The 19,489-nt window shown below is 38.0% G+C and overlaps 1 protein-coding gene across 1 annotated transcript in view; it reads left to right on the top strand.

Annotated features, from left to right (window-relative positions):
- The window catches only part of Cngb3 (cyclic nucleotide gated channel subunit beta 3), a 172,728-nt gene that overhangs the window by 17,034 nt on the left and 136,205 nt on the right, over positions 1 to 19,489 (top strand). Inside the window, 1 exon segment of the mRNA XM_006983287.4 lies at positions 7,946 to 8,072. Within this exon segment, the coding sequence (XP_006983349.4) occupies positions 7,946 to 8,072 (127 nt within the window).

The raw sequence follows: 19,489 nt of genomic DNA, 5'->3' as shown, positions 1-19,489 counted from the left end.
GAGAATTCATGATATAAGGATTAGAGCTCCTTGTTCAATACCTGGTGCTAGTAACGCACAAAATTCCTTAATATCTGCTCATAAAATATGTTTTCTAGATGAATTAATTGCAAGAAAAAGGCCCTGAAAACCAAGTGTGGCATTGAGACAAGACCCCATGATCCTTACATTACCAGAGCCTCCTTAGATAGAGTCACACACTTTATGCTGGATTTGTTCCTTTTTGTATTTGAGACAATATATTCCATAGTTTAAAAAAACTCAAATATCTCTTCAAGTCTTTATATCACTTTAAGATTAAGCAGGGATATAAGAACTCTGCCCCACGTTACTTTCTATAGCATAGTGTCTAACTTCCTCCTGAATATCTCCAGCCCAGGAGGCACACTGCCTCCCAAAGCAACAGAATAGTTGCTAGAATGCTTTGTAAATCCATGGAAAGATACATATTTTGTCTCCATAAGAGTTGAGTCTATATTTATCTCTTTATAAAAACATCTCAATGAATTCACAATGACTCTTAGATCATTCATATATATGAGCGATTCACACACACACACACACACACACACATACACACACACATCTCCATATTGGGGGACACGTGTGTGCTGCAGTCGTGTGTGTGTGTGTGTGTGTGTGTGTGTGTGTGTGTGTGTGTGTGTGTGTGCTAGAAGTTGTGGTTGCTGCTCCAGCCCCACAGCACTCTAGATCTTTGACTACAGACACAAACTTCATGCCTAGCTTTCAGTTGAATGCTGGAGATATAAACTCAGGTCCTCACACTTGGGCAGCAGACACTTTACCCACTGTTACCTTAGATTTTAACTACATTTCTTTAAACATGCTCTAAATGGGCTGATTTCCAGTATTCTTACCAAGGCTGGAGCCTTTGGGTTTTCAAGGTAACCTCCTCTAAATTTTGTATTTTGCTTGTGCGTATATGAATATCAGACACGGTTCTTTTGTCCTCTTGAGAATAATACTTTAGGATAAATTACATTGTTGTCATGTTTGCCATCTTCTTTCCTGTCAGTTGACAAATCACAGATATGTAATACAATTTTAAGAATGGTGAGAAATTATTCTAAGAATTGATGCAGTTGAGCATCTATGAATTAGCCACATGGTGAGTAAAATGCATAACCATGGCTGCCATAAGACAGACACTAATTATGCATTTCTTATCATTACAGTAATCCTAAATGGCCATTCACTGAGTAAAAATATCATTCATGCATCTAATAGAAATATCAAAACTTCAGAGAAAACAAACACGACAGCAGCCAGCAGCTCCTGCTGAGGAGCTCTAAGAAGTCTAAGAGGCTCCAAGGGGTGTTGGGGCTGTGGACAAGGAGTCAGCAGAGCCTGCTGTAGCTCTGACACAGCCAAAGGAAAGTCTTTGGGGAGGATGCTTTTAAAAAGTGGACTCACGAAACTGGAAAGAAAGATGGCGGAACAGAACCGTACAAGGCAGAATAAATCGATGCCCTTCACTGCCACATTTCAGCCAGCAGCTAGGATGACAGGAAGTTAGTAGACTCCTGACATGGATGCTAGGCACAAAACTTAAGTCTTCTGCAAGAGCAGCAAGCACTCTTGACTTCTAAGCCATCTCTCCAGACCCTATTCTGGTGTCTCAATGAAAGATTTATCTTTGAGATAGAACCTACAATGTACTTGGTATCCTATAATTAGAAATTCAACTAAAAGAAATCATCTCCTATGATAAGCCTTCGACAATGAAAGCTTTTTGAATTTTCTGTTTTCATATGCATCCAAAAGAAAAGAACCAGTTGAGTAGTTTTCTCACTGAAATCTTATTCTAAAGTAGGTTTCCCTTGAATCCTTCCTCTTCTAGCATCTAGTTGGTGCTACTGACAAAATGCAAAATGTTAATGTGCTTCACATCATTTACTTCTTGACTTAAAGACAGGCAGATGTTTCATACCTGCTCAATCTCCATGATGCACTGCTGTATCAGGCCCAGGCAAACTGGAAGTATATTACACAAGCCCAGCGTGACATGCTGTCAGTTTGGAGAGAGGTGTGTGGAGGGTAAACTCAATAGCAATAATTTTTACACATTCATCAAAGACAACCATATCACATCACTTTAATTCCAAGTATCAGTATCTGCTATGGACATGAATTCTGGGTCAGAACTTGAGAAACTACACTAATGAGATCTGGCAATAGTGATGTCATATTCAAACAACAGGAGGACTTGCACTATCCATATGACCCTGCTGTCCATGTGTGAACTGAGGACCAGCTCACTGTGCAGCTGACAAACTTCTCCTAGATCTGAAAACAAGATTTCCCTTATATTTTATATTTCTCTTTCATGAAGATGATGTAAAAACTCTGACCATCTGTTCTCACAAGCAACTTGCTATGTGGATAAAAAGACATTCACTGAACCACAGTTGATGAGTATCCTTTTGTTTTAATCCTCTTATTTTGTTTTGTTTAAGTTGTTCCACTTAGAGTTCAAGAACAGGCAAAACTGACTTCTCATCTTCACCAACAAACTATGAAGTACTTGTTTCATAACTAATGGTCTATCTGCAAGTTGAAATAGGCTTTAGTTAATTCCTAAATCTCTTAGAATTGCCACAGAATCTGTGTCACTTTAGAAGGGTGTGGTAATGGCCATGGAAGATACGCCAAGGTGTTAGAATCCACTGACGAGCAATTCAAAATGTGCTGCTGATAGAGATCTTGGTGAAAGAAAAGAGCAATCATAGTATTATGACTAGCATAAAGCCATAATGCAGATGTACATGTGTTATAAATGTATGTGGTACAGTAGATATTTATGTGGCTTTGTAAGAAAGAGTTAGCAGCAAAAGAGATGGCTTAGTGGTTAAGAATGCTTGCTGCTCTTTCAGAGGATGCAAGTTCAATTCCCAACACACAGGTAAGACCCATAACCATCTGTAACTTTAGCTCCAAGGGATCCAAAGCCCTATCCTGCCTTCATAGGCACCCTTACACTTGTGGCATATGCTCACAAAGACACATACACATAATAAAAATAAATCCTTAATTAGGAAAGAAATAGTCAATAATATTCACACTGTTTTACAGATTCTACCAGGCCTAAATATTCACAACTTTTAAAGGTCATATTTCATGCTCTATTTTAAATGTTTTTTTTTGTTTTCCTTTTAAAAGAGGTCTCTCACAAAGATATATGAACACAATGATCCATAACCACTATTTCATCCAGACATTTATGAGAAGCCCATTCTAGGTCTCTCTCTCTCTCTCTCTCTCTCTCTCTCTCTCTCTCTCTCTCTCTCTCTCTCTCTCTCTCTCTCTCTGTGTGTGTGTGTGTGTGTGTGTGTGTGTGTGTGTGTTCAGTCTCCAGATCCATAAATGCACTAGAATCCACTGATGGAGACTAAGAACTCTACTTTGAAATATATAGTAATTGTAATTGTGTCAGTGTATATAGATATGAGAAAGTATAGGCTACCACATTTTTAGGTAACTAGAATTATATGCCATGAGGTTGGAGGTATGAGGAAAAAATAATTCTTTTGTTGAATAGAGAAAAATGGTAAAACAAAACATATCTTGACACAAACACAGAGGGAGCACAGATCCTTCTCCTGTGTGTCTATCAAACATAATTCAGTACCACTGAAAGTTTTGTTCTTTCAATATGAAAGCTATTGGCTACTGATGAACTAATTAATGCTCCATATGCATGTGCCAGGACAGAGAATATGTTGCATTGCAATTTGAGGGAAGAATTCAAACACATTTGAGTATTTCTTTTAGAAGATGGTCCTTACATAGACTTTACTGTTGTAACTACACTGGTGCTCTTTAGCACTCTAAATAGTGTAAACACTTGGGGAGTCCTTTTAAACATAATGAGAATATATGTAGTACAGCGTTTTCTATCTTGTAGAAAAGTACTATAAATCCAGGATAAAAGTAGGCCCCTGGGAAAGTCATGAACTCAAGCTATCTTAGCCACAAACTTTTTAGAAATAGTAGGCAACGACTCAATTGTTATTCTTGCAACGTATTCCTGAAGGCTTATTTCATTGTAAGATTTCAAGAAATTGAAAATTTTATGTTAAAGGTCTTATACAAAGAAAATTTTTACAATGTGATCACTCCTGATTTATCAATTTTATACATCTAAATTTCCAATATTAAGTAGGTTTATACTTTTTTATTTGTTTTACCTTTTATTGAAAATACATCCTTTTCTCATATAATATACCTTGTAAACAGATGTTTTCCTATCTAGAATGCCTGGACCCAAATAAACACACAGAGGCTTATGTATGAATATAAATACTTGACCAATAGCTCAGGCTTATTATCAGCTAGTTCTTACATTTAAATTTACCCATTTCTATTCATCTACATTCGGCCACATGGCTTGTGGCTTGTTACATCATTTTCTACACATTCTGCTTGCTCAGAGGCTGGTTGTTGTCAACCATGACTGCTCTGACTCCACCCATCTTCTATCCCAGCATTCTCCCTGTGTCCAGCTATCTTGCTCAATCTCTTTCTGCCCTGATATCAGCTTTACTATTAACAATGAGAATAATACCACAGCAATATCATGATTACAATTTCCCCTACCTCTACTCCTCCCAGTTCTTCCCCATATCCACTCCCAACACGATCCTGTAGATGTAATTCTGAATGGTTTTATTAAATAAGAAACACAGAGTTAAATGCAGGGTTAAAAGCCCAAGAGGTCAGAGAAGCAGCTAAGAGCTAAGACCAAGACTGCCTTCTTACACCTCGCTGTCACTGTTGTCCTTGCCCTCAGAAAAAGATCTACTTCCTGTGTGTCTGTCTTTTTATTGACTTTCTGTTCTGCCTTTTCATTGGTTGTAAACCCAACCACATGACCTCCTCATCACTGCCTCTCTATACAGACCTCCAGGTCTCTATGGTTGGTACTGAGATTAAAGGCATGTGTCTCCATTCTGACTGTATCCTTGAACACACAGAGATCTGCCTGCCATGTGATCAGGATTAAGGGCATGTGCTACCTCTGCCAGACTTCTGCTAAATGGCTTGCTAGTAGCTCTGACCCCCAGGAACTTTCATTTATTAACATACAAATATAATCACATTTCAGCACAAATAAAATATCACCATATGATCCACTCCCTTTCTGTCTCTCATTAGAAAAGAACAGGCTTCTAAGAGCTAATAAAACATGACAAAGTAAAATGTAATAAGACCTGGTAAAGACCTGTGCAGATCCTGTGCTTGCTTCTTCAGTTTCTGTGAATTGATATGAACTTTGTTCATGCTGATTTAGAGAGCCTTGTTTTTTTGGTGTCTTCCATCCCTTCTGGCTCTTAGACTCTTTCTACCTCCTCTTCCAAAAGGTTCCCTGAGCTCTGGGTGCAGGGGGGTGGGATTTGAGGCAGATAACTCATTTAGAGCTGTGTATTCCAAGATATATCTCTCTTTCCCCCTCTCTTCTCTCCATATTATCTGTATGTAGGTGCCTGTATTTGTTGCCATCAGATGCAGGAAGAAGCTTCTCTGATGATGGCTGATGGCTGAATAAGGCACTAATCTATGATTATAGCAGAATATCATTTATCACTACTGCTTTTTAAGATCAGTAGTATTTGGTTTTACTTTATATCTGTGGGCTATCTAGTCTCTGGTTCTTGGTCACCTAAGCAGTTTGGGGTATGGATTCCATCTCATGGAGTGGGTCTTAAGTCAAAGCAGATGTTGGTTGGTTACCCCTACAAGCTTTGTGCCACCATTGCCCTAGCATATCTTTCAGGGATAATGGCAATGTAGACCAAAGGGCTTGTGACTAAGTTAGTGTTTACATTTCTCTTTTGGCAGCCTACATGGTACCTTCCTGTACCAAAGACACTAGGATGTAGGGGTGAAGGTTCTATATAAAAACCAGCTCTCCCTGCATGTTCAATGACTTGTGTAGGTATTGTCTTCAGCAATAGAGCCATGCTGTCAGTTTGTGGAGAGCAACCTATTATCTTGGCAACAGTGTGGGTTTGTTTGGGATTTCCATGGGACCTCTTTGGTTGACAACTCAATTGGATGTAGCACAGACCTGGTACTAGAAGCTTCGTTAGGTGACAAGATGGCCCAACTGGGACTCTATCTCCCCCATTATTTGTACAGTTTCTTAGGATTACCTTCCTAATTTCAGTAGGCTTCTGCTGCACTAGATTTCCATACACCCCTCAAATGCCCCTTAATTATAGCTGTCTCCCTACATTATCTCCCTGATGTGGGATAACCTTTTTGTACACTGTGAAGATGTGTCTTTGCCAGCACATTCTGGATTGGTTTAATAAAGAACTGAATGACCAATAGCTAGGCAGAAAAGAATAGGTGGGACTTCCAGGGAGAGAAATGGACTCGGATAAATCTGGGACACAGGAGATGCCAGAGAGGCATGGAAAGAGGCAGACATACATTATGGAGGAAAAGTAACAAGCCACATGGCAGAAGATAGATTAATAAAAACAGGTTAATTTAAATTATAAGAGCTAGCTGGGAACAAGCCTAAGCTAAAGACCAAGGTTTCATAATTAACAATAAGTCTCCAAATCATTATTTTGAGAGCTGGCAGACCAAGAAAAGTCTGATTACATGTCCCTCAAGCCTATCTTCCCTCCCCCTCACCACCTGATCCATTGCAGTACAATAGTACTGATGATTAGGTCTTGTTTACAATTTCCCAAGTACAGTACATCTGCTTAAAATAAATTAGACACTGTGCATGATGAATAACTGTGGTGGTATTGTGTTCCCCAAAATATTGTGTACCTTAATAAACTTACCTGGGGTCAGAGAACAGACAAGCCACTAGTTAGGCAGTGATAGCACACGCCTTTAATCCTAGCATTCCAGAGACAGAAATCCCTCTGGATCTCTGTGAGTTCAAGGCCACATTGGAAATAGCCAGGCATGGTGACTCACGCCTTTAATCCCAGAAAGCCAGCCTTTAATCCCAGGGAGTGGTGGTAGAAAGCAGAAAGATATATAAGGCGTGAGGACCAGAAACTAGAAGATTTTGGCTGGTTAAGCATTCAGGCTTTTGAGCAGTAATTCAGCTGAGACCCATTCCGGATGAGGACTCAGAGGCCTCCAGTCTGAGGAGACAAGACCAGCTAAGGAATTGGCAAGGTGAGATAGCTGTGGCTTGTTCTGTCTCTCTGATCTACCAGCATTGACCCCAATAACTCGCCTCGGGTTTGATTTTATTAATAAGAACTTTTAAGATTCCTGCTACAAATAACCACTCTAATGTGGTTTTTATTCATCTTTTTACATTTTATAACTTCTTTTAATATTCAACTATTTACTTTCTTTCAAATCTCTATGATTCAGGTATTTACCAATGAGTTGATTATTCTCTGAGGAAATAACAACTCTTAATTTTAATTAGAAATTATATTTGTAGATCTGATAGAAAAATTATTTCTGAACTGAAATTAGAGCTATTATATACTAGTTGGTATTATTTCTATAGAAAGAATTCCAAAGCTACAAATTTAGAAATTTTATTTCATATAAATTAGAGTATGAATTCTAAACTAATGCCAAGGATATAAAATGTCTGCCTTTTTCACTTTAATGAATCTATCATGCATTAATTTTAGTCATGAATCATGAATACTGCAACAAACCAACAATGCCTTTTGGGTGCTGAGAGCTCATTCTCTGCTGTGTTATTATTAGAAGGCATATACCATTTGAAATTTTTATCATGTAATAAACAAATTTTCAGTATACCTTTCATTGGCCTGACAATATCTCCAGATTAGCCTTGCTGTGTGAGGAGTCCTCTTGGAAATTTTTTTCTGGAGGAGAATCAGCATCTCTGTAGATTATGTTGTCAGATAAAACTGTGTCAAGAGTGGTATGAATTCTTCTGTTTAATGTAATTTATTTGCCATAGACAACATCACTGAGGAAGATTCCCTCAGAGATTTTACCACAAATCCTGACTCTGAGTGTCCAGCAGAACCCACTGGAACAATGTCGGAGATGGAACAAACCAGGACTAGGAGAGAAAGACCAGTCAGGTAAGAACTTTATAAAGCACATGGCATGGATTGGAGATGTTCAGACAGCAGGGAAAGAGTGGGTTTCTATTTCCCTCTTCAGTTAAGCCAAAGGTTAAGTGAACCACATCAGAATCTTAGCCAGGAACCTGGATAAGAAATGAACAATTCACTCCATCCAGCAGTTCATTTTGCCTTATTGACCATCCATGATTACTAGCCAATGTCCAGGCAGGCGTTTGACTGTATCCCAACCCCCCACACAAACACTGCAGTCACATGTGTGAGCCATCTTATCATCATGGAAACAGCCCACATATTTACTAGACATGTAGGTTTTAAAAATAATTTTCCAAGTGCATGAAAAAAATCACTATGTTTATTCTGTGAACATTTAAATATTCCAGAAGACGGATTATGATTTTCCTTGCTAGAGAAAGAACAACATGATAACCAAAGACAATTACAGAAACAGGCAATCTGTCTGCCACTGAAGGAATAGTTTTATGAATACTACCCATAAAATGACTTGAAATATTTCTCAAAGAGGTACCAATTTAAATGTGAATCTTTGAATTCACAGAGATGGGGGGGGACAAGCTAGGGGTGCCTTCTTTTAGCTGCTTGGCATGGTGTCATGTGCCCGCTGAGTCAATTTGAATTGCTTAGCTACAGTTACGGTAATTGCAATGGGTTTATGAAACAATAAAAACATAAGCTCATTTTGTAACAGGCAAGAAGAATTGTCATTTAAAAGGCAGTTGAAATAATCTATTCTTCCCACCCACCTCATCCCACTCTGCACTGCTTTTCTTCTGTCTTCATTGCCCGTGGACTTTGTTAAACCATCTACTGTTTGTGGAAATCTTTATGATTATCTGGGATCCAGGGTACTGTTGAATGAACAGTACATGTTAGAGAATACATTGTCAGTGAGCACAAGCTTGGCTGTACATGAAGATAAACACAAGCTCTCCTTCTCTCATACACAAAACAATATTTGACAAAAATAAAATCTAAAATATTTCTTCAGAGAAAAGATGCTAAATTCTGAGTTAAGGGTTAGATTTTACAACATAATACACACATATTTATATTAGTTATATAATTGTTGATGTTTACAGGAGGCTTTTCATTGCTATTAGTGGGTCCCTATTATCTTCACCCTGCAGAAAAGCAACCAGGGCACAGAAAGGTTAATTATTTTCTTATGGTAACAGGGTCAGCTCAGATAAAATTACATTGCAGAAGACTGAATTCCTGAGTGGTCCTTTCTCTTCCTTCCCACCAACACACTCTTCTTTAATCAGCAGCTTAACCTCTGAAATAACTTTCCTTTTTAGCATTTATTTTAACATAGTTAAGCTTTTGCAATAAACTGTGGTAACAGCTTCTCAAAGGGCTAAAGTGGAATCCATGCTGTTTCCTCTGCATGTACAACTCTCTCCTGCTCGTTTAGCCCTAACAAACCCTTTCCCATTCCTCGGGTACCATCACATCCTTGCTTCTTTGGAAGGCTTTCCCTGACCTTCCAAAAGGTTGTACTCACCTCTATAAGAACTCTTCCATGGTGTATAGCTCTGCAGCTATTCATGTGATTATCTGACGTCATGAGGCTCCTCCTCCTCTTCCCCAGTGTATGCTTCATGAAACTAGGAATGATATCCCCAATACCCAGCTCAATGGTTGCCATAAATTAAACAGTCAACAAATATTGATCAAATAAATCAGTGAATGAACCCAAGTATACTGGACTTCTTTCTCCAGAACTCCTCAGTTTTCACAGTTGTATAGCTCATCACTAGGAGAGGATTAAGTATAAACACCCAACAGTCCCTACTCATTTTCAGCATCCATGGGAACAGTGGACATGGCCAGCAACTTATGAAGCTCTGGAGGAAGCACTGTGGCCTCACTGGGCTCAGTGTGCTTTACTCTTCCCTGGACTCTTATTGACCATAACTACTCTGGGCTGAGAAGACAGTCTAACTCTAGTTAACTTTCTGCTGTCTTCCTGACATCTCTCTCCACAGTGTAGGCAATGCATTTGGGAATTCTTGACACCCAAGCTAGCAAAATGCTTTTGCTCTCTTGCAGGTGGGGGACAGTTCATAATATCTTTTCTCAAAATTAAGAAAGACTAAAGCATGCACTAAAGGGCACACTGGAATCTATGGTGACATGTTGGATTAAAGCTAAAGGAAATGGTGTGATGCCATGTGGGAATCACAGAAGTTCTCTGTGGTGACCTCATGTGAACCAGTGCTACCTAGCTAGAATCCTACAGAGCAGAGTTTTGCATATGGCATCAAAAATAACTTTTGAAGGTAAATGTTATTGCCCAATATTCCCATTGAATCCAAATTCTTTTGTAACTTGCAGTGAATAAAAAGCAATATCTTTAACTTTGACCAATATCAAGCTTAAAATTTTCTCCATACTTGAAAAAATTAAGGGTTTAGTTGATTACAGCTATGTGAATAACTAGTCCTTGTCTCAATTTTTAATTTTGGAAAAAAATTAAATAGTATTATTAATAGTATTTGGAAAAAAATTAATAGTATTATTAATAAAAATTTAAATGTAAGATTCTTATTTGAAGTACACTTACTTTATTGTCTAGCCTAAACTTTGGGCCAAAAAGAGATTATTGGGTCTGGAATAGTTAACAGGTATTTGGGGATATAGTATGATGGAGATTTGCAATTTCCTGTAAAAATTGCAATGTGATATTACTGGTTGCATATTGATTCCTGTGGTGCTCAGAAGATGGGCAGAGGAGAATATCCTGATAAACTTGGGCATAGACACTGCCACCCACATCAGTCACAGTTCTCCAGAACGGAACCAATAACATGTACACATAGATGGAAAAAATTATTAAGAATTGTCTCATGAGATAATAGAGGCTGAAAAGGCCTAGTCTTTATAGTCAGCAACCAGATACCCAGGAAATCCAACTATAAAGCTCTAGACCAAGGGAGAACCAGAGAAGTTCTGCTCCAAACGCAGCAAGCACAAGACTCAAAGAAGTTAGTTTTCAGTTTCCTGTGTGAAGACAGGAAAAGACAAATATTCAAGCTAAAAAAGTTAGGCTCTGGAGACCTTCTGCTGGCTCTGTGACCCACTGGCATTGGGCAAGGAAATCTGCTTTGCTTGCTTTTATAATACACTTGTACTTTTCATCTAAAACACACCAGTAATGTTTTTCCGTGTATCAAGGTACCAGGGCCCTGTCATGTTGATATATGATGTGAATTATCTCACCATCTCTATCCTGTTATACACATAAAAGAACTGAAGCTATGCAGATGCTGGGTTTTATGGTTCTAACATAAGTATCTCCTCACCACTTCACATTCTTCTTTTCTTGCTAAACTAATGCTTACTCAAAAACTCTTAAACATAAATTTGCATCCATTTGAGCACTGAAACTAATGATCTTCATTCTGTCATAGAGTGAACTGCAAAGTTAATAATTCAAAAAATTAAGCACTCAGTTAACAAAATAATCCCTTGTGCCTTGGCCTCAAATATTGTTTTGTAAGAATAAAAAATGTGAATGTGAATTTAAGCACAATGTCTACTTTGTTATTTATTTAAGCACAAAAAGAAGTGAAAACGTTTATTATATAGATTTCAATTTCATAAAGCAGGAACATTTCTGTGACACTTTTAACTTGCCCTACATATGACTCTAAAGGTAGCCTAAAACTATTTTCCCATCGAGAGTAATAACACTTATCTCAAATATGTGTCAGCCAAGGGAGAGATTTTTTTAAAGATATCTTGGTACTGCATGTCCAGATTTCTGATTGGAATCCATTTATATTAAAGTGACTTTCAGATCTCTTTCCTTTTTTTAAAATCTTTTCACAATATTTTCTGAATTGTCCATCTGAGAAAAGAAATTCTCTGTAAATCTTCCTTCAAATAAAAATCAACCAATTTGTTATCTTGTCAGAGAAGCATTTAGCTTCTGAAAGACACAGGGTTCGCCCTAGGAAGACCCACTGATGCCCTTTGTCCATTAGCAAGAGGGGGGAAGGGTCTGTTTCTAGCATTCTATCTCAGAACATTCTTATTTTTTAATATAAAAAAGATACAGTTTGATGGACACTAATGAATACCAAGCAAAAGATGTGTTTGCCTGGAAATGTCAAATAGCTACATCTGAAAGAGGAGAGAGAGCTGAGTGGCTGATGGGCTGAGTGGTTAAATGACAAACAAGTGAGTGAGTAAAAGGTTCAGTGCCTGAGACAGGGTGGGGCACTGCAAGAGTGACTTCCACAGTAGAGGATACAGCTCTCCCTGCTGCCCAGGATGCTGAGACGGAAGGTTATTTCTATGAATAGCCTGCTCAGTTCATAATAGCAATCAGTCTCTATTTGGGTGGCTCTAAACTAGGCAATCATTTCACAGCAGGAACAATGAGAGGAGAGGAGAATTCAAAATCTCATCAGCACTCATAAACACGGATGTTTATTGTTCTGTAACTAGCAAAAGCAAGAATCACTGCAGGAAAGATGCATTAAGACCCATATGTGACTTTATAGTTGAAATAGGAAAGGAATGTCAGCTATCAAGTTTACAAAAAAAAATTGACATTTTTACTTCAATGACTTGTAAGCCTGTGATTTTTTTAATTAAATGAATAAACATAGGGAAAACAGCCATGCATTTGCTTGTCTTGTGTGAAGTACTGAGAAAATGATGTGCTATCAGTTGCAGTCCTAAGTTAAAACTATCCCCCAAAACACAAAGTGAAAATAGAACTTTCATTTGTTCTAGCTCTAAGTTAGGAGGGGTACTCTGAGGGAAAAGGGAGGAAAAGAGACAAGATGGAACTAGACAAAATGAGAAAGGGAAAAAAGGAAAGATGGGCACGGAGGGTCAAGAAAATGACAAGGGGAAAAAATCACTTCTCTAGGGAGTGTAAGCTATGAGTCAGTTTTCAAACAGGCCTACAATAAAAATTCCTGATATCTCTAGCTTACAAAATTTCTAGTCCAATTAAAAACATACATTTAGAATTATGCAATGTGAATGAATGTGAAGACATTGTCTCCATTTTGGGGGAGAAAATCGAACTTTGAAAACAGTTTTCAAAATATCCCCACAGATAAAAAAAATACAATGAAAATTGTGATTCATAATAAAAAAAATTGTTAAATGGGAGCTAGAAATGTGGCTAGCAGTTAAGAGCCCATAGTTCTCTTACACTGGACCCACAATGGGTAACTCATAACTTCAACCCTGGGAATCCAATGCTCTCTTCTGACCTCACTGGGCACTGCACTCACATGTACAAACACACATACAAGAACATAAACAACACAAACTTCTGCAAACAAGACACCAGAAACAGAACCCAATAGATAATGAAAATGATAAAATTATCAGGCAGCATATAAAATACATTAAACATATTTAAAGAAATCAAGAGATGCTTGAAAATAAAACAGAAGTACAAAACTAATAAGTACACTTATTTTCATGAAAGAGTACAGCATGATTTCTATAACGAAAAACACAGTCAGCAAACTGGTAACAAGAGAAATTACACAGCTGAAGGATCCATGATGGATGCTGGATCTGAAACACAGAGCACAATGAGAGAAGACACAACACATGTATAATCAGAATTTCAGAAGACAAATGCCATAACAGAAAAGAGATAACCCACTTGATGAAACGAACAATGAGACTTAGATCCTCAAATAAATGCAAATCAATGAAAATGAACTTACCTTAAATGTATTCTAGTGAAACTTGAAAGTACAAAAGACAAAAATAAGATCTTTAAGCTAGCCAGGAAGTAAGTATAAAATTGAAATAAACAGGTATTTGATTCTCAACAAAAACAATGGACTCTCACTAGCAGACGGGAGAACAGCATGGTCCAGATCCCAGAAGTAACTGTCAAGCTGAAATTGTATACCTGGGGAAACTGTTTTTCAAAGATAAAGCAAAGCTTGGCCAACAAGAACTGTGAATGAAAGCACCTGAAAAGAACCTGTGTCTTGAAGACTAATTAGAATGGCAGTACCATGGAGATGCTGGAATGTTGCAAGTCCATAGCCTAATTAATTACCTTGTCTCAGGCTAGTTCTAGCACTGCAGAGCAGCCCTTCATTACCCACCTCTGTGTGTGGACTAATGTCATGTGACTAGTGGAATCTATTAACTTAGCAGACAACTCACTTCTACCAATCCAAAAGTTAAGAATGCCGTAAAAATAGCATCCTGAGACTCTATGAAAGCTTCTGCTGTCTTACTGTACCTGCCTCTCTGATGCATTTTAAACTTACCTTGATTTGGGACTGACTTTGTTCTGTAAAACTATAAAAACTTTATGCAACTTTTTCCATGTTGGAACATGGAATTTGGAGAACCCTACATCTGTGTTTCTGGGCCATGGCCATTCAAAACAGCTACAGAACAAACTATCTCTTATTCCCTTAAAAAATACTAAGAGTATTAAAAGTATTAAAACAGGTATTAAATCAATCAAATGTGTAGAGACAATAAAGAAGGTTTTAACATATGTACCTCAAAGAAATTTTTAAAAATCACCTGACAAGTAAAGACACAAACTCAAATAATTGGGACTCAAACAGGAAATGAATTTAAAATCCCCATAAAGGGCAAAGTTCAGAAGTGGAGAGACATAATTTTCAGAAATTATGAAAGCACAGAAAACAGTTGCCTCATGATCTCCAAGCTGTCCCTTGCCTTTGACTATGACTTAGGGAATTTGGATGATAATGGTATGTCAGTGCGTGTTCATCAGTTATCAGGAACACAGCACTCTGCTGGGAGTTGTCAGTGGTGATGAGGAGGTTATGCCTAAGGGGAGAACATAGACAAAGCAGTGATACTTGCAGCTCAGGCTTGCTGTGAGCATAAAACAGCCCTAAAAAATTAAATTATATTTTAAATGTGATATAACCTAAATAAGAGTGATTGACATCTAGAAGTATTGAGAAGTTGATTAATTTTAAGTTTCCTTAATTTAATCTTTATGTTAAAATATTTTTGGTAGGCCGGGCGGTGGTGGCACATGCCTTTAATCCCAGCACTCGGGAGGCAGGCAGATCTTTGTGAGATCGAGGCCAGCCTGGGATACAGAGTGAGATCCAGGAAAGGCACAAAGCTACACAGAGAAACCCTGTCTTGTAAAACCAAAAAAAAAAATTGTAAACACTCAAAATGGAATTTTTAACCTGCATATTTTAAGCTTATACTGTTCTATCAGACATTAGATGAGAGAAAGCATATAAAATTCTATCAACTACAAAATAAAGCTGGCAATTCCACTATCCTAGAATGAGTGATTATAAAGTACTTGTCCTTACTTAGGAATAATAGTTTATATTTCAAAATAAGAAACTATATAATATATTGAACAATAAAATTAATAACTTGGATTCAAAGGGCAGTAGAGAAGCCAGCAATCAAATACAATGCATAGTTATTTAGAGCTTATACAAAACACAAGTGGAAACTGATCATCTACTATGCCAAATATGTATTGTCAAACCTCTTGTATGGATCATTAAAAATACACATTTTGAATTTAAAACCCCAATACCAGGAATAGGCTACTTCTTTGTGAGGTTTTGGCCAATGAGGTCCCATAAACCCCCAATATTAGGGGCTATTTTCAGTGCTCTTAGTTACCATCCAGAACTTGACAATAAGACCCTATTTGTTGAAGACACAACATACTTGAGTCATAGAACATAACCAAATTAATCTGGTACTGACATGGGGGCTTCATCTCCCCTGGCTTGATTTCATGGTGCCAAGGTGCTGCAAAGGAGAAAGACAGTCATCAGTCTCACCCAGCTCTGGACCATGCAAGCTACAACAATGAGTGGCTGGACAAGTAATGCCCACCAGTGCTCTGGCCACATACGAAGGTTATGAGAGCAACCAGCTACTTGCTTATTGTATTGTCTAAGGCCCACTTCTTGAGGTGAAACACCTGACATTCTTTCCACCCACTCTAATTCTCTCTGAGCCTTGGAAGAGGCTTCTTACTTTCTTTATTAGTCATGTATTTTCTCAGTATATGGTTTAATGCAGTCCACTGTCATTAAGAAACACTGACACATGAGGACAGTCACATTTCTATGGCTCCCTGGCCAGAACACTGCTGAATTATCAGCTGGCTATGTGCTGTCTTCACTTTGCTGTCTATCAGACATATCAAAATGAGCATGTCCAAAACCAATCTTAATTTTTCTTAGCTCTTCCAAACCTATTCTTTCTATGGAATTTCTCATCTCAGTAGAAGGCATCTTTATTCAGCCATTTGGTCAGGCCAAAAATTCATCATACTCTTTCTTTAATACTCTATAGCCAAACTATGTTATTTCTTTGGGATAGATCCATAATTTAGTACGTGCTCTTCAGATTTATCGATAATATTCCCTCGCCTATCCTCTGCCACACAGTTGTTGCTGTAACCTAGTAACTGGTCTTCTAGCTTTCACTTTTCATTTCACCCTTGTCCAGGCTATGTTTAACAGAGTATAGCTGGATAGGCCTGTCAGAATGAAAATCTGCAAGTCATTCTTTTTCACTCTGGATTCTCTAGTGACCTCTCATCTCATGCTGAGTAAAATCTGAAGTATTTATGATGTTCCCCAGAGATCCATGTTATCTGCCTATCAACTCTCAACCATCACTGTTTCTCTATCCTAGGCTCCCTTCTCTCCTGTCCTCTCTCTCTGACAGTCACATTAGAACAGTCTTCCTGAGATGTCTTGCTTCTTTCAAAGTCTGCTAAAATGCTATCTTGTTGAAAGAGCCTTCTCTGACCACTGTTTGAAAAAAAGCAGCAGTAGCTCATTTTCTTCCTCCTTCTGTCTTGTTTTTCATCACAGCATTTGTGATCACCTATATACTATGCTTCTGTAAATGCATACATCATCTTTCTCTCCACCAAAAAGTAAAATATTTGAGGGTGAGATATTGTTGTTTATTTCTATAGTCTTAGTTCCATGACTATGATAAATAAATGCTAAATATGGATGAATGAGTGAAGGCTCCAGATTGTATAATTTTGGAAGAAAGATAACATGTTTCCTATAAATCTGTGAATATTCTTGAATCTTTCAATTTAAAATATCATCATATTAATTTCCCTTAAATAATTCCATACATATCCGTCAAGCTGCATATCTGATTTCATAACATTTTGATCATAAATATCACTAAATGTTTCCCAATAGATCATATCAAATTCACAACTTAATGGACTTTTAAGCCAGTTAGGGTCAAGAACGAAATTGGACTCTCATATTTTAACTGACTGCAGCAGAACAAAAAGAAGATGTGCATTTTATTTCGTCTCTGCGACTGTTGGATTCAGTGGCAGTTATTTTAATGACTCGGGTGACAGCCAGATATGGAAACAGCACTGTAATCATAGGTGATCACAGTAGGTATTCTCCAAAATCGAGGACATGATTTAAAACTTGAATGAAAGGAAAGCAGCAGTTAAAGTAAGCATCATGTGTGATATGGTGTGTAACCATGGGGACAGCAGGTGGTGCGAAACAGTGAGCCTTCTATCCAGGGCAAAGCTAACTGGAGAAAGATTTTGCTTCCCCCAAGATTAAGGCACAAGTGTGGCCACATGAAAGAGTTCTAAAGGCTGCTGTACTTCTACCTCTTTGGGAGCTCAATGCAGTGTTTTTCTCACACTGACTAGAAGGGCCTTTACTCACATGCTTTTAAAATTAGAAGCAGAGGGTATTTCTTAAAGTAATGAATGTTTTGTCTGAACCGTACCAACATGTATTTTGAAAGAAACTGAAAAAGTAACATATGGTTCACGGAGACTTAAATAGGTCCTGTTTTCTGGTAGAGAAAGGGACTATGAGTCTCATCCACCTCCTTAGTCAATACAATCTTTATTCAGTCATCAATATTTTCTGCTTAGATCAGACAGTTGGTTTCAACAGGATATGAAAATGTACTTCACTTCCTACTTTGAAAGAAAATTTTCTAATATTCACTGAAGAATATAGACTACAATATAAAAAAAAACTATAGTTAACACACTTAGCTCACTACCAATAGGAGGCATCAATTTAAAAAACAAGTAGTGAGCTAACAAGTCCTTATAATCTCCAACCTGGTGAAATCTAGCCAGATAAACATCAATAACTAAAAGTGTCTCTCTTTTTTGTGTCTATTCCATATCTGAATTTGCACTACCCACTGTCCCAATTCTGTGTCTCACTAGGACCCAAACCATTTGGACAAACTTCAAGTGTTGAGTCGAACCCAAATTCAGTATACCTATCAATGTTCCAATTCTCTGATCATCGGGGCCATGTATTAGGGCATCTATCTGTAGGAAGGATGGAACTGCTCTCCACCCTCATCTTCCTGTCCAGACTAGCCTTGAAATCTCCTGGGCCTTTGGTACTCAGCTTAGGGGAAAAAAAACATGTATGCAATCTCTCTTCTGCTTGCAGCCAGAGAATGCTTTCTACTTTTAGGGGGCTTACATGATTAGCTTGGACCCAGCCAGATAATCCAGGATAATCCCCCAATTTGGAACACTGTGAACCTCAGGTTTCTTTTGCTATGTATTCACAGACTGCAGGGGTGAAAATAGGAACTTTGGTCTTGGGGTGCATCCTGCCAGTGTCTTTAATTTTCCTCATACCCCAGAGCTACTTGTGTTAATAATTTAGTTTGCTGGCCCATATTATAATGTGGGCTGGTAAACATGGAGAAAGACTGAACACAAAACTTGAACAATGAAAACTTTCCAATACTGTAGGTTTAATTAGCCAAAGAGAAAGGCTGCCTCGTCACTAACAGAAATACATAGGAGAATTCTACTCACTGTGAAATATTGGCAAAGGACTTGAGCAGATAATTAGAAATCCTAGACAATGCGATCCTTCCAAGGCAGTTTTGGGAAATCATAGGGAACAGCTTATTGTCTGTGGACTGTTTTAAATGCTTGGACGTGAGCTAGTTTACACTGATTTCAAGTCCAATATTTATCCTCAATCTATTTCTTAAATGACATTTCCAGTTCCACATTTCTAATTCTCCTAAATGAAAGAAACACACTGGGCACTTCCTCAGTGTGTGCATACAGATGATACTTTAAAAGAGACTGGGGGAGAGGGCAGGGTATGTTTTGAAAGTTACCAGTTCTTTGAAACACTTAATGCATTTGTTTTCCCGGTTTACACATGTTACAAGTGACACATGCCAAGCTAGGTCTGTAAAAGTCAATTTGGATTAGAATTTCCCTAAAATGTGTGCACAAGAAGGCCTACAGAATGAGTCTGTGAGAAACCGAGTTAAGCTTGCAGCACATCATGCTTCCCTGTCTCACTGAGCTCACCCCTTCCTGGAACAATCAACACAGAAAGCTCCAGGTCGAGGAGCATCTCCCA

Source organism: Peromyscus maniculatus, chromosome 2 (assembly GCF_049852395.1).
Source record: "Peromyscus maniculatus bairdii isolate BWxNUB_F1_BW_parent chromosome 2, HU_Pman_BW_mat_3.1, whole genome shotgun sequence".
NCBI lineage: Eukaryota > Metazoa > Chordata > Mammalia > Rodentia > Cricetidae > Peromyscus > Peromyscus maniculatus.
The sequence above is the reverse complement of the archived record's forward strand: the minus strand, read 5'-3'. Positions and strand labels throughout refer to the sequence as shown.